The following is a 22,162-nucleotide window of genomic DNA, read 5'->3' on the forward strand; positions in this document are numbered from 1 at the left end:
CACAGGTTTGCTGAGGGATGATAAGAGTGAGTATAAGTAATTAGCCAGACTGCAAGGTTCAATATTGGAAGCTGAAGGTGCAGAATCTGGTTCTCCTTCTGAGACAGCAGGGAAGGGGTCTGAGGCAGGTGCCATGGAGATAACTGCGACACACTGCGCAGGAGGGGGTACACCAGTGTTGGCGCGGCCACTCTGGAGCAATCAAAATCATCCTTGGTTTGTCCTGTTTGACTTTTAGTAGAACTTTGGAGAGCAGAGGCAGCGGGGGGGAAGGCGTACACTGAAAGATTTTTCCAGCTGAAGGACAGAGTATCCACTTTCCAGGCTTGTTTGTGAGGAGTCCTTGTGTAAAACTTGTCCAATTGGTAGTTCTGGGGGAAGGCAAATAGGTCTGTGTCTGGGGCCCCCCATTCGCTTGTCAACATGTTGAAAATCCTTGGTTCCAGTTTCCACTCGTATGGGTCCATGAGGTTTCTGCTTAGTTCGTCTGCCAGTGCATTTAATTTTCCTGGCAGGAATTGAGCTTGTAGGTGCACTTGGTAGCTCAAGGCTGTGTTCCACAATGCCATGGCTAGTCTGCAGAGGGGGTAATAATGTGTACCCCCCTGCTTGTCTATGTACCACAAAACCATGGTGTTGTCCGTCTTTACCATTAGTTGTCCTGGAAGAATGTAGTCCTTGAAGGCTGGCAGAGCATGCTGTACAGCTAACATTTCTTTTTGACTGATATGCAAGTGCATTTGACTTGGGTTCCATTTGCCCTGAAAGCACGTCCCTGCCAGGTGAGCCCCCATGCATAGTCTGATGCATCTGTTGCTAGGGTTTGGGCGGCAGAGGGGTAGTGTGAATGGTAGTCCCTTGTTTTGGTGGCAAGCCTCTGCCCACCAGGGGAACTCTAGGCATAGGCAAGGTATGATAGGAATCATTGTTTCTAGGCTGTGAGAATGTTGACTCCATAGGCTTTTTTAGATACCACTGTAGTTTCCTCATATGCAGTCTTGCATATGGAATTAGAAGAATGCAGGAGGCCATGAACCCAAAGTCTTGCAGTATTTGTCTTGAAGATAGCAGGGTTTTTGTGGCCCCTTGTTTGAAGTAGGTTATCAAATTGAATTTGCTTTTCTGGCGTGAGGTGGGCCATCTGGGAAGTTGTATTCAAGCTTGCTCCCAGGAATGTAATTTGTTGGCAGAGTACCAGGTGTGATTTCTTTTCGTTTATAGTGTACCCCAGACAAGTTAGAACCCTTTTTACAAATGCCAGATGATTCAAAAGTATGCCCTGGCTTTCTGCCTAGATTAGACAATCGTCCAGGTATAAGTATATTTGAATACTTCTTTGCCTGCAAAATGCAATAACTGGAGCTAGGCACTTTGGGAATACCCTGGGTGCAGTAGACAAGCCAAAGGGCAGTGCAGAGGACTGATAATGTGTGTAGCCTGCTTTGAAGCGTAGGTATCTTCTGCAAGATTCCCTGATTGGGATGTGCAGGTATGCTTCTTTTAAATCTAGTGTTGCCAACCAGGCGTCTTTGCCTAGCATAGGAAGTAACTGGTGAAGAGTCAGCATCTTGAATTTTGGAACCTCCAGAAAGATGTTTAGAGTAGACAGATCCAGGATTGGGTGCCATGATTTGTCTTTTCTGGGTACCAGGAAAAGTCTGGAGTAGAAACCTTGTCACTTTTCCTCTTCTGCTACCAGCTGAATAGGCACCATGCTTAAGAGAGAAAGTACTTGTTTTTGAGCCTCTGCCCACTGATTTTGGGGCAGGTCCAGCCACCCATTTGGCGTTGGAAACGTGTGGAAATGAAATCTGTATCCCTGGAACACTATATTTAAAACCCATTTGTTCTGTGTTATGAATTCCCCGTTCTTTGCATGAAGAGCAATCTTTCACCCCAAAGGGGCAGTCACAAGATAAGTGCTTGGAAATTTTAAAAGGAAGTAATTGAGACTGTTTACCATAGGGGGGTGTCTTGTTATTCCCAGACTTGGAAGTTGAGGCCCCCCACTGCTTAGTTCTGAGAGTCCCCTGGGACTGAAACCTGGGGTGTTTGCTGTGTCTGGGTTTGGCTTGAGAAGACCTGGAAGGGCTGGAAAGGACCAATTCTTAGTAGGCCAGTGCCTACTAAATCTAGGAGGCTGCACTTGTAAAAAATCTTTAACAGTTTGCATAAATTTGGCTTTATCTTCCATCTTTTTAAGAACTTCTTCAGCCTTGCTACCAAACAGGCGGTCCTGATTTAAAGGAGCATCCAACAATTTAGCTTTAACATGATCAGGCAAAGATTGCTCCTTAAGCCAAGCATGCCTTCTAAGCACAGACCCAGTAACAACAACCCTGCAAGAGGCCTCTAAAGAATCAAAACCACATTGCAAAGTATGTTTTCCAACTTGTTCAGCAGAATGCATTAAATCCTGCAAATCTTTATTTTCCACACAGTCAGGAATCAACATCATTTTCTGTTTAAGCAGTCCAATGACATGTTGCTGATATTTTAACATATGAAATTGGCAGTTTAAAGCTCTGATTGCCAAGGTTGCTGAAGTATAAACCTTTTTACCCCATCTATCCAGCGCCCTGGAGTCTCTATCAGAAGGGGTAGGATTTTTAGCAGTAGAAGCCTTAATGCCCTTGGGCCCCTGAGAAATAGTCTCTGGATCTGCAATAGGATTTTTGAAAAGGAACTTGTGGGACTCAGGAACCCTGTAGTATCTGTCAGGTTTACTAGGAGCAGGAGGCAGGAAATCAGGGGCCACACCGGATTCCCAGAAAACATCATCAACAATGTCTAGTACAGGAGGAATAGCCAAAGGTGTATGCTGAGGTAGAAAAAGGAAATCCCTAAGCCTCTTTTTTGAATCAGAACATTCCTGGCTTTCCCAGTGAAAATGCTCCCTTAGAGTATGCACGGTTTCCCCCAAAAGAAAAATCCTCAGGAGGGGAAGCAGAGGGAATAGAATCCTCTGCATCAGAATCCCCATAAGTAGGTAAGTACAAATCCAGGTCATCAGAAGAAACTGAATCCTGATCAGAAGATTCATAATCAAGCTCAGCCCTCGGCCTCTTGGGGGGTTGGCTACCCCTGATTAGTTATTCGATCTTCAGCCATTTTTATCATTTGTTTATTAGGCATAGGGGCCTGAGCATGTGGTCTGGGCATCGTTTTTTAGACATGGATCAAGATTTAGGTCTTAGTAATGAAGGAGGCGTCGACTTAACATGCAAGTCCGCAGGCCTGAATACACCCTCAGAAGCCGGTGTCTGCACAGCGGCTCCGGACCCATCCAAGGTAGAGACATCCACGGGTTACATAGTTGAAGTATCTCGCGGCATACCGGACTCTGAATGGGTCTCAGTAGAAGCCTGCAAAACAGAAGTAGCGGGTATCAGGGGCTGCAAAAGCACCCCACTGAGTACCAGCGAACTGGCTAGTGGCTTAGGAGAAGCGCTGTCAGCAGTTTTGGACCTCAGCGGCCCGTCTCTGTCTTTATCTTTGCATTTTTCAGAATCCCGGTAGTCGGATGGCTAACCGACGACATTTCTGGATAATTAAACCGAGAACTGAAATATTTGGAGGCAAAAATATACAGACAACAGATAGTGCGCTGATTAAATAAAGCACAAAACCGACAGCAAGGTACGTAGTGGTCAGGGCCTAGGCAAGGAATACAGTACGACTGAAAATCTTTATGAGGTATTTGCTTTCCACAAGTAATGCAATTATTAATTTTTACTGACATCGGTAAGGAGCAAGAAAAAGGTTCCCTAATGGAGTACTTAGCTTTTAGTTGAAGACTTCGGTTCTGAAATTCGAAAACGAAAATTTCAGGAGTCGGCCGACCGGCACTTGCGAACTGCTTCTGCTTCGGGCACCGCATGGCAAGAAAGACTTATGTAATGGTGCCGGCTGCATGTTTTATACTCCTGATGACCTGACGTCATGGAAGAAGGGACAGCAACCGACGCAGGACCCAATACTTTGTTAATCAGGTCGACTGAGTGCAACCTGCAAGATTACCCAAATGTAACGACTGCAACAGTGAAACACGAAGAACATCAGTAAGAAGGGAAGAAAAGTGGAGAAATACCAAAACAGTTAGTGACAGTACCTAAATAAACAACCCCAGGAGGAGCTCGTCTGGAAGTTGCTATTTGCGATGGCAGCAAACGAGATCAGAGGTAGTGATGGTGGACTGGGGAACTGTAGGTGGAGGAGGAGGAGCTCAGCTCTTGGATTCAAGCTATGTAATGCAGCTGAGTCGGATCCAAACCCATGGGTTGAAGATCAGATGAAAGCAACATCATCAGATAATGGGAGTTTTAAAGAAAGCAAAGTAAAAACAAAAATCAGGTATTTAAAGAAAGCCAGAAAGAAAAATAAAGATACTTAAGTAACACTAATTCTTCAGGACACATGCCTGTTTACATCAAACAGCACCTATAAGACTCTCTCCCAGGCTCACAAAAATGAATCTAGCTCCATAATGCATCATATCTCAACTTCTCTCCAGAAGTTTGACCTTTCCAAGGAATAATCAGAAATCCCATGACCTAAACTGGCACTCTTCTAGATTCCCCCCACTCAGAAATTTTACTCTAGGTAAGGTGATGGTGGAACATGATGAATGCAGTTCAAAAGACAGGCACTTACAAAATGAATGCACTGCAGTGAGGGCAATGCAGAAAAGCAGATATGACAGCTGGATGGTGACCTCAACTAACAGCCAGAAACAAAGCCTATGCTGGTGCAATCCCCCTCCTTGGGGAACCCTATGGTAGGGCCACAAGTGATCAGTCATCCATGTCAGGAAAACCCAAAAGATGCAGTGCTGGAGGAACTCTAGTACCACGATTAATACACTGGTAAAGACCTACAGAAAGCAATGAAGAAAGCTTCACTCTTACTACTGATTTCCTTCCCTTGTGATTAGCCAATCAGCAATCACAGTTAAGGAATTGGTGGTGGAGGGAGCCAGAGATTTTTTGAAGCTGGCCAGTGGTTTCTTAGGCAGGAAACAACCCATACATCCTAGAGGTCACTGAAGCAGTGGGAATGATGAACATGCCTTGCCCCTATTTTTTGCCATCAAACATTAAACTCTATCCAGCCATTTAATCACTGGATCATTTACAGGCTTAAACAGCAGTAGTTTGTACCAAGCTGGGGAAACAAATCCTGTATATTCTTAGATGACAACATGTTCCTACTATTAATGCTACAGACATTAAGAAAAAACATTCTCCTGAATGCTGTCAGAATGCAGAGTAATGCTTATGAATGCTTTCATAAGGTACTTAACCACCTCTGACAGTCTTCAGCTGCTGATGCTGAAAATACACCTGTCACTTCAAACACTGAAACACATGGACTGACAGATGAGAAACTCACGCAACATGATTATCCAGGGAATGAGTCTGAATCAAAAGGAGACTATATTAAACCAACAACAAGGTACAACCACTGAACAACACTAGGAAGAGAAGCAAAAGGATGACTGCTGGCAATTTTCCTTTAAAAAAAAAAAACTTGCTGGTATGATCTCTCTCTCTCTAGTGTGAGCAAGGAACTCCAGACCTTCAGCTGTGCCATGAAACAATGCAAGGACATTAAACCAAGCTGAGAAATTCACCAACAAATACTCTTGAGATGCTTGCTTCAGTTTTATAAAAAGGAAGGAAAAATACACAAAACCTCTTCCGTTTTAAATCCAGACTAAAATTAAATAATTTAAATTTATTTTTTCATTTGACAACTTTTAGCTCACTTTTGTCTGTGTGTGTAGTTTTTCGTAATACTCAAAACAGGAGTTTTAAGTACTTTTCAGTTTGTAGTTTTTCTGTGTACATCACTTTTAACATAAATGTAGACTTACTCAAACATAAACCAATTTAAGTAGTTTAGAATCTAGTATTTTGTATGTATGAAGTGTGCCAAGACTAATACATGCAGAGAACTTCCCAGAATCATATGCATTAACAGCATGGCTCTACTGAAGCATGGAATATTTCATAGCCATCTACTTGCTACATCAGAGAAAAACAGGTGGCAAAAAAGGCAAATGTCAAAAGTGGGCTCCACTATAATGAAATGGTTTGGTGAACATACAATAGATATGGCTACTTCAAAGGGGATTCATAAACTTGGGAACACTGTCAAAGGAGGGAAATCTAGACTTGTAAGTAATGAGCTGATTCAATGAATGCAACCCAGAGTTACAAATCAGAAAAAACACTGCTGGGATTTAAACCTCTAAAGGGACTTTTGCCTACCCTGAAGTACAGTCTAAAGGGACTTTTGCCTACCCTGAAGTACAGTGACCCTGGGACTGTTGACAAAGACTGGGGTGGAAATAATTTTGCCTAATTTGCTGCTGGCTGTGTTTTTCAGCCAATTGAACTTTCACCTAGGCTGCCTTTGTATAAGAAACCTAGATCCAGATAAGTGAACTTGGTGCCCCCTGTAATATACAGTTGTTTCTATTTTTCTGCTCAGTCTGCATAAAAAAACTTTCCTCCATTCCACAACTTCCATGTAAAGCTCTCAAAATATTTCACCCTCAGACTTGCTTACTAGTCTTGGGACTGTGATTAGTCACTGATTTCTCCATAAGCCATTCCTTCTAACATTGTATTTCATTTACTATGTAAACTAAAATGTTTGTAGATTTAGGCTGACAACGTCTGTCAACTACCTTGTTTATATGCAAAGACAACTCTTACGTAGAGCAAAAGACTACTACCTATCTTGGCATCTGTAGCAGAATACTAGCCTGTTAATGAATTTTTGGCCAGCATTTTTCTGCTCTCGAGTGTTTGCACTATTTTATTAGACATCTTGTCACCACTGCTCAGTCAAAACCAATCTGAAGATCTTTTATATGTAGTTTTGCATCCAGAAGCATCCTCAACTGGATTCCCTTGCACACGGCATTCATTTTGAGAACTTCAGAAAAGTCTGACTAATTACATACATCTTGGTCAATCTGTAAAACCATATGACTTCCTTTCTTGGGGTAGGGAACTCTGCTTTGAAGGCTGTCACTGGAAGGGTATCCAGCAGACATAGCCCAAATTAAGAACCCACTCTGGATCCTGAATGTTTTCAAATCTGACTGCATGTAGTGGATTCTCCCTGGTGTTTTCTGTCAGCAGGCATGCATTCAGTGGTGGGAATAACCATGCGGGTTTGCCTATGAATATCATTCTGTACCTTCAAAATCAATTATGTAATAATATAATAGACTGAAGAGATTAATCAAATGAAGAGGACAATACAAAATAAACATTTGTCAGTCAAGAAACCAATGCAATTAGAAAGAGCGTTGATAAGCTTCTAATTTGTATGCACAATGATATGTCATACCTGCCAGAAAGTACAGTTTTGTACCTACCATAAATGTAGATGTCCGATAGGTATGCATCTGCAGTCCTAACATATGGGTTGTCCTGCCTCAGGCAGCCCTTCGGTCGGCCGGATTCCAAAGTCTGGGTCTGGCCTCGGCTGATGTCGCACTTCACCCAACGTCACAGCTGCTGGGGTATTAAAGGCATCAGCCGACGCCATTTTCCTCAGTGTTTCTTGCCCCAGATGCCAGGTGCCCTCTAGGAAGGCTAAATTTGGATAAATGCAAATAATTCCAAACAGTAGAGAGCAAAAAATATATATATATACATATATACAAACAGATACACCACAATAGATTCCCCCAGCTAGCTAAAAGAGGGGTAAATACCCTAGGAATACCACAGAGGGGAAGGAGGGTGGGAAATCCTGACTGCAGATGCATACCTATCGGACATCTACATTTATGGTAGGTACAAAACTGTACTATGTCCTTCAAGGATGAATCTGCAGTCCTAACATATGGGTAGAATACCATAGCCAAACTGGGGTAGGAGGCACTAAGATAAAGATGGTGTAGTTAAGATCCCTTGCAAAACAGCAGTTGCAAAACCTGCTCGGGATCTGGAGTATAAAGGAAGATTATAATGCTTGGCAAATGTATGCACGGAGCTCCAAGTAGCAGCTTCTAAAATGTCTTTGGTAGCCACTCCTCATAGGAAAGCTGTAGTGGTGGCTGTAGCTCTTGTGGAGTGAGGCCTGATATTTTCAGGAGTTGTCTTTCCATGAAAAGAGTAGAAATCTAATGCAATTTCCTATCCATTTTGAGATTGTCTGTTTTGACATTGCTTTTCCTTGCACTCCTGTTGCATATGCTACCAGCAGCTGGTCAGTTTTCCTGTTGGTCTTAGTTCTGTCCAGATAGTAGCGTAATTGTCTGTGCACATCCAAGATATGTAGTAGTCTTTCCCCCCTGTTCTGTGGATTGGGGAAGAATGTAGGTAAATGAATCGCTTGGTTCAATGATACTCTGGAGACCACTTTTGGCATAAAGGTAGGATTAGTTCTCAGAGACACTCTATCCTGATGGAAGATAAGGAAGGGCTGTACTGCCATTAATGCCTGTAACTCAGAAACCCTTCTTGCTGAAGTGATCGCTAGCAGGAAAGCAGTTTTCCAAGATAAGAACTGTAAGTTTGCTGTTGCTGCTGGTTCAAAAGGGGGAAGTGTTAACTTTTCCAACACAAAGTTGAGATCCCATGTAGGTAAAGGTGGTTTCCTTGGAGGCTTTACATTTTTGATTCCTCTCAAGAACTGCCTGAGTAGAGGATGAGAGAAGACAGGAGGGTCCATGTTGTATTCTGCTGAAATTGCTGATGCATGAATCTTAATGGAGGAGTAGGACAGGCCATTGTGGAACAGTTCTGCTAAGTATTCCAGGATGTGTGCTATGTTTGCCAATGAGACATTTTCTCCCTTTGCTGCACTCCAAATGAGGTATCTTTTCCATTTGGCTGAATAAGTTTTCCTTGTGGAGGGTCTGCGTGCCTCCAGGATAATGTCCTTAACCCTCTGGGATAAATCTGGTTTATTTTGTTTTATGCAATATTCCAAGCATCTAGCTGCAGTCTTTTCAAGTTTGGATGCAGGGTCTTGTAGTTGTTCTGCGTTAGAAGTAGGGGACATAGAGGTAGAGGCCATGAGTGTGTCCGAGACATGCTTCTCAGAAGCGGGTACCAATGTTGCCTTGGCCAGTCTGGAGCTATCAGGATTACCCTTGGCTGTTCCTCTCTGATCTTCAGTAGGACTTTGTACATCAAAGGAAGAGGTGGAAATGCATATGCTGTCAGGTTTTTCCAGCTGAAGGAAAGGGAGTCCACCCTCCAGGCAAGTGGGTGGTATGCTCTTGTGCAGAATTTCTTCAATTGGTGGTTGTGTGGGGAGGCGAACAGGTCTATCTCTGGCATTCCCCATTTCCTTGTTATGGTTTTGAAGATATCTGGATGTAGCATCCGTTCGTGAGCATCCGTGGTAGTTCTGCTTAAGGTGTCTGCTAGTGAATTTTCTTTTCCTGGTACAAATCTGGCCTGTAGTTGAATGTTGAGATTCAGGGCCAAATTCCACAGGTCCATTGCCATCCGGCATAGAGGGTTATGAGTGTGTACCTCCCTGTTTGTTGATGTACCACATGACTGTGGTATTGTCCGTCCTTATCAGCAGGTGACCTTGTTGAAGGAATGGTCTGAATGTCTGGATTGCATGTTTCACTGCCAGCATCTCCTTTAGATTTATGTGTAGATTCAGCTGGTCTTGGGTCCATAGGCCTTGTATACACTTGTCCTCCATGTGTGCCCCCCAGCCTAGGTCTGAGGCGTCCGTGGTGATGGTCTGGCTCGGATGTGGTTTGTGGAAAGGCAATCCTCTGTTCATCTGACAGGCCTGAGCCCACCACAGGAATTCTTGTTTCAGGCATGGAATTGTAGGAATCTGGGCTTCTAGACTGTGCTTGTGTTGAGACCATATATTCCTTAGGTACCATTGCAACTTTCTCATATGCAGCCTGGCATGTGGAATCAATATTATGCAGGATGCCATGTAACCCAGGGCTTGCAGGACTTTCCTTGCAGTAAGCTGAGTTTGTGTTGTTAATGTCATGAAATAGACTGGTAGCTGCTTTTGTTTTTCTTCTGTGAGAAAAGCCATCTGAGTTGATGTATCCAGTTCTGCACCCAAAAATGTTATCCTTTGGGATGGTACTAGTCTTGACTTTTGAATGTTGACTGTGTATCCCAAGGCTTGCAACAGTTGTATGACATTTTCCAAATCTTTTGTTAATTTTGTCTTGTTGTCCGCTTGTATTAGGCAGTCGTCCAGGTATGGGTAAATTTGAATTCCCTGAAGCCTGCAATGAGCAATTACTGATGCCAGGCATTTCGTGAATACTCTGGGCGCAGTAGATAAGCCAAAGGGCAATGCTGAGAATTGATAATGCTCTGATCCTGCAAGAAATCTGAGGTGCCTTCTGCAATCTGGTCTTATAGGGACGTGCAGGTATGCCTCCTTGAGATCTAGAGTCACCAGCCAAGACTCCTTGCCCAGCATGGGAAGAAGTTGCTGGAGGGTCAGCATTTTGAGTTTTGGAACAATGAGGTATGTGTTCAGTGCGGACAAGTCGAGAATAGGCCTCCATTGATTTTCTTTTCTTGGTACAAGGAAAAGCCTGGAGTAAAATCCTTGGCCTTGTTCCAAAGGTGGTACCTTTTCTATCGCTCTCATCCTTAGTAAGTTGTTGATTTGTCTTTGAGCCACTGTTTTTTGGCTTGGTGGTAGGTTTGGCATTCCTCTCTTTTTTGGTAGAGTGTGGAAGTGAAACCTGTAGCTCTTGTCTATTGTTTGTAAAGTCCATTTGTCTCCTGTAATGCAATGCCAGTTGTCGGAAAATAAGGCTAACTTTCTGCCCAAGGGTGCTTCCAGTTGTTCCCTGGTAGGCGGAACCAGAGCCAAGTCATTGTGTCTGTCCTGTAGAAGTGGTTGTAGTTGCATCTGTGGCAGCACTTCTCTGGTTGGCAGGTTGCCACTGACGTCCCCTGTAGGCACCCCTAGATTGACCTCTGCCTCTTGAGCGTCTATTTCTGCCTCTCTGTGCTCTGGAGGTGTCTGGAAAGGACCAATTCTTCGAAGGCCAATTTCTGCTAAACCTCGGAGGTTGGACCTGTAAAAAATCCTTGACTGTTTGGACAGATTTCGCTTTTTCTTCCACTTTCTTTAGAACCTCCTGAGCAGGGGAACCAAACAAACTTTGTTTCTCCATAGGAGCACCTAGGAGTTTTGACTTAACATGGTCTGGTAAGAATTGTTCTTTTAACCAGGCATGCCTTCGAATCACTGCTCCAGTCATAGCTGATCTAAAGGAAGCCTCCAGTGCATCATAGCCACATTTTAAGAAATGATTACTGACCTGCTGAGAGTTATGTACCAAATCCTGAAGGGACTTGCGGTCTATAGGTTCAGGAGAGGACAGTTTTTTATTTAGCTGGTCTAACAAAAATTCCTGGTACTGAATCATGTGAAATTGACAGTTTAAGGCCCTGGCCGAAAGAGTAGCAGAAGTATAAACCTTTTTACCCCATCTCTCTAATGCTCTAGATTCCCTTTCAGAGGGAAGAGGGTTTTTGGCAGAGGCAGCTGCCACCCCTTTAGGGCCCTGTGAAATGGTTTCTGGGTCTGCAACATGAGCCTTATACAAGTGGTAGTGTGTGTCCGGGACCCTGTAATATCTGTCAGGCTTGGCAGGGGCCGGAGGAAGAGAATCAGGGGCAGTACTGGCATCATTATATGCATCATCAACCACTGATAGTACTGGGGGAATGGCTAAAGGCCTATGCTGTGGTAAGTGTAAAAAAGTCCTTAGCCTTTTCCTTGAATCTGAAAAATCCTGGCCCTGCCATTGGAAGTGTTCCCTCATAGAATGTAGGGTTTCCCCAAAAGAAAACTCTTCAGAGAAGCAGAAGGAATGGAGTCTTCTGCATCAGAATCCTCATAAGGAGAATATGGGCCTTCCTGGTGGTCTGAAATATCCGAGTCATCTGAGGAATAGTCTGTAGAGACAGGTTCCGGGGGTTCAGTCCTAGGCCTCTTATCTGGAGGAGGTTGAGAGGCCCTGTCTGGGTGAGGTTGGGATCCCCTGATCAAAGAAATAAGATCCTCAGCCAGGCTGAGTATCTGGGAACTAAAGGTAGGCCTGTGTGAGGGAGCTTTAGGTAAGGCCTTAGAAGATTTAGCTGCTTTAGCCCTGGAAAAGGCCTTGATAGGCATAGAAGCAGGGGGTCTAGTAGCCCCACGTGCAGGGGTAGAAATGTCTAAAGGAATAGTGTCTGACAAATCCTGGGTGCCTGCTTCTGTAGCAGTAATTTCAGTAGCAGATTCAGCCATGCTCTGAGAGGCCTCGGTTATCGGAGGCATGCTTTCGGCCAAAGGAAGAACCGAGGACTCTGTTTCAGCCGAAACCGAGACACTCGCGGTTGGCCTAACCGTGGTTTCAGCCGAAACCGCGGACCGCGAGTGTCGGTCCTTTTCCTTGCGCTTTTTAGCTAATTGTGTAGTCGGAGTCTCCGACGGCATTTTATATGCAAAAGCGGGACCAAAAAACTCCTCTGCAAACTCCGACCGACGTCTAAGCGTCCGTCGGTTGAAGGAAGCACAGGCTAGACAAGCTGATACGTCGTGGTCTGGGCTTAAGCAAGGAAGGCAGTAAGAGTGGAAATCCTTATGAGGTATTTGTTTCCCACAAGTTAAACAATTATTTACTTTGTCTGACATCGGCTGAGGCAAGAAAGAGTCCCCAACGGGGTACTTAGCTTTTTTAGAAGTCTTCGGTAGTAGAAATCTCTGGATCTGACCGACCGGCACTTGCGAACAGCTTCTGCTTCGGGCACCGCGCGGCAAGAAAGACTGAGGAAAATGGCGTCGGCTGATGCCTTTATACCCCAGCAGCTGTGACGTCGGGTGAAGTGCGACATCAGCCGAGGCCAGACCCAGACTTTGGAATCCGGCCGACCGAAGGGCTGCCTGAGGCAGGACAACTCATATGTTAGGACTGCAGATGCATCCTTGAAGGACATCAGCATACAACTCATCTGCTCTACATATTAAAGGTAAACTGTGGTTATGTGCTATACATAGCAGCACAAAGATTCCAGTTCAAAACATATTGGTGAATAAACCTGAACATGCTCTTTAAGGAGATTAGTAACAGTACAGTCTTTAGCAAAACATGAAGTTCAATTTATAAAACAACTTACTTTGCGAGTACTCTTCACCCATCTGTGGTGGATATTCTTCATCCCAGTCTACCACATCATCATCTGTAAGTACTACAATGTGGCACTCTCGCTCACCACTATGTGCACTGGCTACCATCAAAGGCAGTATCATCTCTTCCAAATAAAACTCAAACTGTCTGCGAGCTCCATCATTTGACAACTCGTGCATTAGTGCACCTGTAAAGAAACAATTTTATAATTCTACCATCAGAACAATCTCAAAGAGAAGCAAAGCAAAATTAACATCACTTTTGTAAGGGAACCAAAGCAAAACAGTATCAGGAGACATCTGTATAAATAGGCATACTCAGATAACTACTAAAACGAATGTCTGTAAAATCTTACCATAACTATAGATTTCCTTCTCCTCCATGTTGCAGTATTCATTACATGTGTGATTCCCTGCAATAAATGATCCAGACATCTGTCCAGTAAACAAAAACCTTTTACCAGTGCTAGTTATGTGGGATGTTGCATGTAGGCCCAAGTCAGGCGTCTGCCATAAACATGGCATCTGCATGTACCATCCTCAGAACTGAATGTCCCAGGAAGATCAGCCTAAAGTACCAAGGAAGAAAACACACATCCAAAGAAAGAACAAGAACCAGGGGAAGGTGGGAAGGATAGAATACTGCAACATGGAAGAGGAGGGTATCAATTGTTATGGTAAGATTTTACACCACTATTCTATGTCCTTCTATTCCTATGTTGCAGTAATTACATGAGGGAGAGTACCACAGCTCATGAAAGAAAAAGGGAGGAGGAAGGAGCTGAGGTAGTCTCTACAAAGCCATGGAGAATGGTTCTAGCAAAGCCTGCTCTGGACCTGGAAATGTCACCCAACTTATAATGTTTAGTGAAGGTATGCACAGAAGTCCAAGTGGCTGCTTCTAAAATGGAGGAGGTATCCAAACCTTTGAAAAAAAGTACCAGAAGAAGCTACAGCCCTAGTAGAGTGAGCCTTAACAGGAGAAAAAAAGACTCTTACCGTGAAAAACACATAAAAGGAAATTGCTTTAGAAATCCAAGTATAGACTGCATGGAAACAGGCTTTCCTAGAGCCCTGGGATGAAGAGAGACAAAAAGCTGATCAGATTTCCTGATAGCTTTAGTTTTATCCCAATAAAATCTGAGTTCTCTGTGCAAATCCAAGGTGTGTAGGATCCTCTCTCTGGAAGACTGTGGAGAGGGGAAAAAGGTGGTCAAATTAATGGACTGATTAAGTGACAACTCATTCACAAATCTGGGCATAAAGGAAGGGTTGGTACACAAAGAAACCCTGTCCTTACAGAAAACCAAGAAAGGTGGAAATGCCATCAATGCTTGTAGATCAAACACCCTTCTGGCTGAAGTAACAGCAAGTAGAAGCACAGTCTTCCAAGTACAATATTGCAGGGTAGCTGTTGCTGCAGGCTCAAAAGGAGCCAGAGTAAGCTTTTCCAAAACAAAACTGAGATCAAAGGAAGGTGGAACAGGTTTCCTAGAAGGTCTAATGTGAAGGACACCATTAAGGAAAAGTTTAACCTCCAATATGGAGACGGGGGGGCATAGGCAGACATGCAGAAATAGCTGAAAGGTGAGCTTTCACAGAAGAATAAGCCAACCCACCCTTCAAAGGTTCACACAAGTAACTTAGAACCAAAGGAATGTCCACATTTAGTGGGTCTATGTTACAAGACAGACACCAGATGGAAAAACATCTTCCATTTGAATAAGTAGGACTTCCTAGTATTGGTTTCCTGCCCTCCTGCAGCACCCTAAGCATGCCCTCAGAGAAAAGGTGTCAAAGGAATCAGAAGTTCATCACCCACAGTGTGAATTGCAGAGCTGACAGCTGAGGGTGAATGAGTGTTCCCTTGTCTTGTGTGAGATCCACCCTGTAAGGTAGCGTGATGATTGCCTTGGCTAAATGAAGAGGGAACCAATGCTATCTTGGACAAAAGTGACTCACCAGCAAGACTTTTGTTTGTCCTGTTGAATCTTTAGCAGACCTTTCTGAATAAGTGGGAAGGGGGTGCATACAGAAACATCCCCTTCCAAGAGACTGATAAGGCTGTCCATCTTCCATACCAGAGGACCAGGAATTCGAGCACAAAACTTCAGAAGTTGTCTGTTAAAAGGATAGGCAAAAAGATCTATGTGAGGTGTACCTCACCATGGAGAATGTCGAGAGACACATTCATGGGATTAAGTCATGGATCTGCTCAGTGTTTCTGCAACAACATTTTGGTTGGAAGAGATGTACACTATCTGCAGAGTTACTTGGTACTGAGTTGCCAGTTCCCATGCCAAAAGAGCTAACCTGCACAGAAGGTATGATTTTGTCTCGCCTGTGTTCACATACCATAGAACTGTGGTGCTGTCTGTAAACAGTTTTAGAGGTCCTGTTTGAAGAAGAGTATGAAATGCCTGAAGAGCCAGCAGAAGAGCCCTCATCTCTTATGTTTATGTGTTCCTTCCTTTGCAGAGAAGACCACAGGCCTTCTACCTTCACGGACACAAAAGGCTGTCCCCCAATCCATATCTGAGGCATCTCTGAACAACTCGAGTTGGTGGTGAAGGATGTAAAGGCATGCCCGGATTCTGAGTAATCTATTGAATCCACCAAAGAAGCTCCGTATTTATGCAATGAATTATAGGGACAACAAACTCCAGTAGGTGAGCATGCTGCATCCAAAGTGAATACAGCTACCACTGAAACTTTCTCATATGCAGTATGGCACGGCATAGAATGGGAATAGTAGAAGCCATGAAGCCTAGAAGCTTGAGAAACTCACTGGCTGTCAAAGACTGCAGAGGGAGAAGGTCTTGGAAGTAACTGACTAGATAGAATTTTTTGCGGAGGAAGATAAGCCAACATGAGATCTGTCTGAATCCTGCACCCTAGGAAGATGTGGTCCTGTGAATGGGGTGAGCATGGATTTTTTTTAATTAGCTGTGAATCCCAGGCTTTGCAGAAGAGCAGTAGTAGACAGGAGACTGTGAATTAAGGTCTCGGGGAGTGGTGCCTGTAGCAACAGGTCATCCAGACAGGGGAAGGCCTGTATGCCCTGGAGTCTGCAGAAAGCAATCATAGGATCTAAACATTTTGTAAATACCCTTGGTGCCATAGAGAGACCAAAGGGCAAAGCACAGAACTGAAAATCTGAGGGAGCAACAGAAAAATGTAAACATTTTCTGTAAAGGGGATGAATGGCAACATGTAGGTAGGCATCCTTGATATCCAGGGAGGCCAAACAGGACTGTGGAAGAATGAGAGGAAACAGTTTGGAGCAAAAGCGTACAAAAGGTTGGGACCTTTAGGAAAGTGTTGAGGTCAGAAAGGTCCAGAATGGGTCTCCATTGGCCATCTTTTCTGGAAACCAGGAACATCGGTGAGTAGAACCCTCTTCCCCTTTGTGACAGTGGAACGTCTTGGATAGTTCCCTGGGATATCAACTCTTGGAGGTGGTTGAGGAATTCCCATGAAAGGAGGAAAAACTTTCAAAGCCATGAAATTTCCTTTGTGGACAACGGACAGAACCCATGAATTGTGAGTGATGTGTTCCTAGACTGAAAGGGAGAGAGTAAGGCACTGAGAGAGAGGAATTAGACCAGAGGGAGCCATGTATTCACAGACTACCTGGCTTGTCTGGAAAAGATTGCTTTTGATGAGGAGAGGCTGACAGGGTTTGGAAGGAGTAAGTCTCCTGACTCCCCTTTTACCTCTAGAAGGGGGAGTTTGAGACCATTTCCTGACAAAAGCAGTCTCAACTGTGTAGCTCCCTTGAATTGGGGAAAGTACAGTTGTATACACTTACCATAAATGTAGATGTTAGAGTGTATTCACTGTTGCAGTCATTACATTTGGGTAATCTGCTGGCAGGTTGCCCTCAGTCGGCCTGATTAACAAAGTATTGGGTTCTGCGTCAGTTGCTGTCCCTTCTTCCATGACGTCAAGTCGTCAGGGATATAAAACACGCAGCCGGCGCCATTACATCAGTTTTTGTTGCCCCAGATGTCAGGTACCCCCAATTGGGAAGCCAAGTATTTCAGTAATTTAAAAACACAAAAATATATACCTCCAAACAAAAGCAAATACACCAAAAAGGCTTTTAAGCATAGTAAAAGAAACTTCAAATAATGTACAAAACAAAACAAACTTAAACCAAACCAAAAAGCACAGGTCGGCAATCTACTCAATTTACACAATAATTTATTGTAAGATTAGCGCTTTGTCTGCCAGTATTGACAAACTTCTTCAGATAAAGTAACAAGGAAATTGCATCAGTTAAATAAATACTTGAGAACATCACTTCCTGTTTCCTAAAATAATGCCTGAAATGACCATTTTAAATACATAAAAGTAGAAAAATAGAAAAAAAATAAATTAATTAATAAAAAAGACAATGAATAAAGTAGTACTTTTCAACTTATTAAAAAATATATATTACACAAGTCATCTATCTAAGGACTTCAAATTCAATAAACATTTGACATTACAATTATCATTAAGACCAAGGTAACAAAAGGAATTGAGCTGCAGCTGCCAAAGTAGTTCTTTTTCTTCCAAAATCAAAGACCATGGGTCCCCCCCTAATATCAAGAGGTAATTTTTTTCTAAAACAGCAAATAAAAAATGATGTTGACCATTATTGGAGGTTTGTCTGGCCAAAGCATTATTAAGATTGTTTTTACGTGCATATGCATTGTTTCAGGTGCCTTTCGGTCTTACCCACATAGAAACAGTCGCATTTATCACAAAGCCAGATAAACCACCCCTTTGGTTTCACAGTTATAACTGCCTAAAATAGAAAGATGCTGACCATTGATGTTTAAGTTCTTACCTGTCTTAATGTACTTGCAGAAGTTACATCTGCCACATTTGTGCATACCAGGACTAGTCACTAACTTTTTAGGGGGTCTTTCCAAAAGTGCTTTCAGGTTGTAACCCCTTTTAAAGGTGATAATAGATCTATCACCTAACTTGTGAAGTGTAAGGTTCAGTCAAAATCAAATCCCAATTTTTAGTTAAAACCCTTTTCAAGATGCCTGCATTGAATGAAAAAGGAGTGATGAAAGTGGTGTTAAATTCATTGGGAAGGTGAATGTCCTTAAGCACATAGGTCAAATCTTATCTCAAAAACCTGGTTTCCTTACTCAAAAGGTCTGTCTAAGACGGGTTTAAAAACTCCATTCTTTCTTTTAGAAATCACTTCTTGTATTACACTGTCAACTAAATCTATGGGATAAGATCTTTTTAGGAACATTTCCCTAAGGGTGTTGCATTCTGTTAAAACGGAGGTGTAAAGGGAGGACATCCTTGCTGCTCGGACGACCTGTCCCTTTACAACTGCCTTCTTTTGGTGTGAGGGATGAGAACTTTCGTAATGCAGGAAGCAGTTGGAATAAGTAGGCTTCCTGTATACGCTACCAAGGTATCTTCTATTAAAGGTGTCTAACTATTAAGACATCCAAAAAAGGTATCCTGTGGTTGTTGAATTCAAAAGTAAAACTCAAAAACTCAGTAATAGAAGAGATCTGTTTAACAAATTCTCTAGCCATCACTTCACTACCATCAAAAAGAATAACAATGTCGTCCAGGTAGCGTGTGTACCATTTGACATGTTCTTTGAATAAATTACTTCTGAATAGAAAATTCCTTTCCCAGTGGGCTAGTACGCAATTAGCAAAACTCCCCCCACATGGGGAGCCCATGGCTACCCCTGAATTCTGTTTATAAAAGGTCTCTTTGAAAAGAAAGTTGTTGGATAAAACTATATCTAAAAGTGTCTCAATCACAAACTTCATCATTATTTGCACCTTTTTCCACTAAGAAATCTCTCACCCATTCCAGACCTAAATTCTGTGGAATCACTGTATAAAGGTCTTTAATATCTATGGTGAGAAAGTTTAAAGACTCATTATAGGTGAATAAATTCAATTGTTCCAAAAAGTGCCAAGAGTCACGACAAATTTGTGACTCAGTTTCTAAAAACTTCTTCAACTTGTTGTCTGCAAATTTGGCACAAGCATAGGTCATGGAACCATGGCCACTAATGATAGGGCGAAGGGGTGGGTTTTGAATGTTTTTATGTATCTTAGGTAGTGCAAAAAAGGTGGGTGTCTTGGGGGCTGGCATACACAAATAATTATAAATTTCTAAAGATACAACCCTTTCAATGAATAGGTCTTTAAGTAAAGACCTAATACACTGGTAAGCTCCATTAATCTCATTTAATGAGACTTCAACATAGGTGTCTGCCCCCAATAAAGATCTAACTCGATTATAATTGGCCTCATCCATGAAGACCAGACCCCCTCCTTTATCTGGTTTGACGACTCTGATGTTGTGTGCCCTCAGTCTGTCGAAGGCTAATCTCTCACTTTCTCTGATGTTACCCATAAATTCCCGTGGCCTGTTTAAAGTATGTCTTAAATCAAATTCGCAAATCTTTTCAAACAGTGCCAAAGTAGGGTGTAGTGGGGGATTAAAAAGGCTAGAAATCCTTGTCTCACTACTGTTAATTAAACATCCATTTCCCAAAACTAGTTTTAAATTCAGTTTACGTAGAAAAAGTTTAAAGTCTATGAGAGTTCTGGTCAAATTTGCTGGTTTGCTGGGAACAAAGGTTAAACCTTTAGCCAAAAAGTCAACCAGTTCTTGGATTACAGTGTAACTAGAAAAGTTGTAAATATTAAAGTCCCCAGCAGAATTAGTAATGACTTTTACATCAGTGTTGGAACTTTGAATGTGTTGTTCCACCTGTTTAGTCACCTCCGTCTGCGATTTTGTCCCCTCTGTTGGCGATTCCGACGTTGGCCCCCTCCCACTGTGTTCCGGTTGTTCCTGTCCTGGTTGCAAAAATCCTGAGACGTAAAAGAACTGGAAAAGGATTGTCCTTTTTCTTTTATTCTTTCACTTCACCTGGGGGGGGGGGGGGCGTGTGTTTGGCCGCTGAGGGTCCCTGGGTGTCATTTAATGTATCGCTTTCATCCATGTTAGGTTGGATATCGATTTCATAACCTGTGTTCAAATTAATGGTTGAACCGTTTTGAGAATGAGGAGGTGGTGGATATGCTGTACCTCTCTCATAGTCCCGTTTATCACGGGCCAACTTTTTAAATTTTGTTTCTTTAAATTTAATCAAACTGTGGTCAATGCTCATAAAAATACGACCAAAGTCATACTTGTACCTTAAAAAATCAGAGTCAGATTTAATGGTTTTGTCCAAAATATTTAATTTTTTTGTAAGGTTATCAATCTGGTTGTTGTAATCCTTAACCAGTAGTTCTAAAAATTGGCAGCCTTGTTCGTCAAACAAGTGAAGTAATTCACAATGGAAGGAAGAATTATTAATTAACCCCGTTGGGTACCTCCATTGCCTAAGACCTTTAGGAATGTGTTATCTCCGTAAACATTCACCCAAATATACCTCCAGCTGCAGTTTTTTACACTTAAAAAGTTTGGTGTCAAATTTAGACGGTCAACAATAGAAATACTTGATTGTACAGTACCTGCCTCTTTGTTTGAGGTATTTGACATGTTTTCTGGACCGCTGTTGGAAAACAAATCCACTGGTTTGCAGAGAATATCTTTTAAAGAAGGAACATCCAAATTTGCGTTTTGGTTATCTTCCACTTGGGACCTCCTGATGTTATGTGCGTTGCTTTCAACCACTGGTAGGAGGTTCAAAGCTTCTCCTGAGGACCCGGAAGGAACCACCTGTTGACGAAGAATAGGAGCATCCAAACTGTTCGTCCCAGTCCCAGGGTTCGGAAGTGATGTAGGAAGTAGTCCTCTAGTGTTGTTGCCTGGACTGTTTAAACGATTATGGTGGATGTTTTTCACCAGTTCATCCACACGGTTAGTCAAACACATAATAAGTTGTGTTAAAGTCCCTAAGCTCGTCTCTTCCCTCTCCTGAGGTGAACCTGACGAAAACAAAGGTTGTGAAGGTGGAAAAGCCTCCTCTGCCATCAAAAAACAAACTTTGAATAATGTATAAAACAAATAAACTTAAACCAAACCAAAAAGCACAGGTCGGCAATCCACTCAATTTACACAATAATTTATTGTAAGATTAGTGCTTTCGTCTGCCAGTATTGGCAAACTTCTTCAGATAAATTAACAAGGAAATTGCATCAGTTAAATAACAAATACTTAAGAACATCACTTCCTATTTCCTAAAAAAAATGCCTGAAATGACCATTTTAAATACATAAAAATAGAAAAATAGAAAAAATTAATTAATAAAAAAGATAATGAATAAAGTACTACTTTTCAACTTATTAAAAAAATATGTTATATATATATCACAAGTCATCTATCTAAGGATTTCAAATTCAATAAACATTTGACATTACAATGATCATTAAGACCAGGGTAACAAAAGGAATTGAGCCGCAGCTGCCAAAGTAGTTCTTTTTCTTCCAAAATCAAAGACCATGGGCCCTCCCCTATCATCAAGAGGTAATTTTTCTAAAACAGTAAAAAAAAAGATCTTATCCCATAGATTTAGTTGACAGTGTAATACAAGAAGTGATTTCAAAAGAAAGAATGTAATGTCAAATGTTTACTGAATTTCAAGTCCTTAGATAAGATGACTTGTGTAAAATATATAACATTTTTAATAAGTTGAAAAGTGCTACTTTATTATCGTTTTTATTAATTAATTCATTTTTTTCTATTTTTCTACTTTTATGTATTTAAAATGGTCATTTCAGGCATTTTTTAGGAAACAGGTAGTGATGTTCTTAAGTATTTGTTATTCAACTGATGCAATTTCCTTGTTACTTTATCTGAAGAAGTTTGTCAATACTGGCAGACGAAAGTGCTAATCTTAAAATAAATTACTGTGTAAAATGAGTGGATTGCTGACCTGTGCTTTTTGGTTTGGTCATAGTAAAGGAAAGTAGAGGTATAGTAAGAGAAAAACAGGGGGTTGGAGGGAGGGTAACCAGGACTGCAACAGCGAATACACTCGAACATCTACATTTATGGTAAGTGTACACAA

General features: G+C 42.2%; 1 protein-coding gene across 5 annotated transcripts in view; it reads right to left on the reverse strand.

Annotated features, from left to right (window-relative positions):
- The window catches only part of BTBD10 (BTB domain containing 10), a 1,432,231-nt gene that overhangs the window by 400,769 nt on the left and 1,009,300 nt on the right, over positions 1–22,162 (reverse strand). For all 5 annotated transcript variants that reach the window (XM_044059092.1, XM_044059096.1, XM_044059093.1 and 2 more), the window contains one exon: positions 13,146–13,343. In XM_044059092.1, the coding sequence (XP_043915027.1) occupies positions 13,146–13,343 (198 nt within the window). The remainder of the gene's footprint in view (positions 1–13,145; positions 13,344–22,162) is intronic.

The sequence above is a fragment of the Protopterus annectens genome, chromosome 17.part0, assembly GCF_019279795.1.
Source record: "Protopterus annectens isolate FY-2018-M chromosome 17.part0, PAN1.0, whole genome shotgun sequence".
In the NCBI taxonomy this organism is placed as follows: Eukaryota; Metazoa; Chordata; order Ceratodontiformes; family Protopteridae; genus Protopterus; species Protopterus annectens.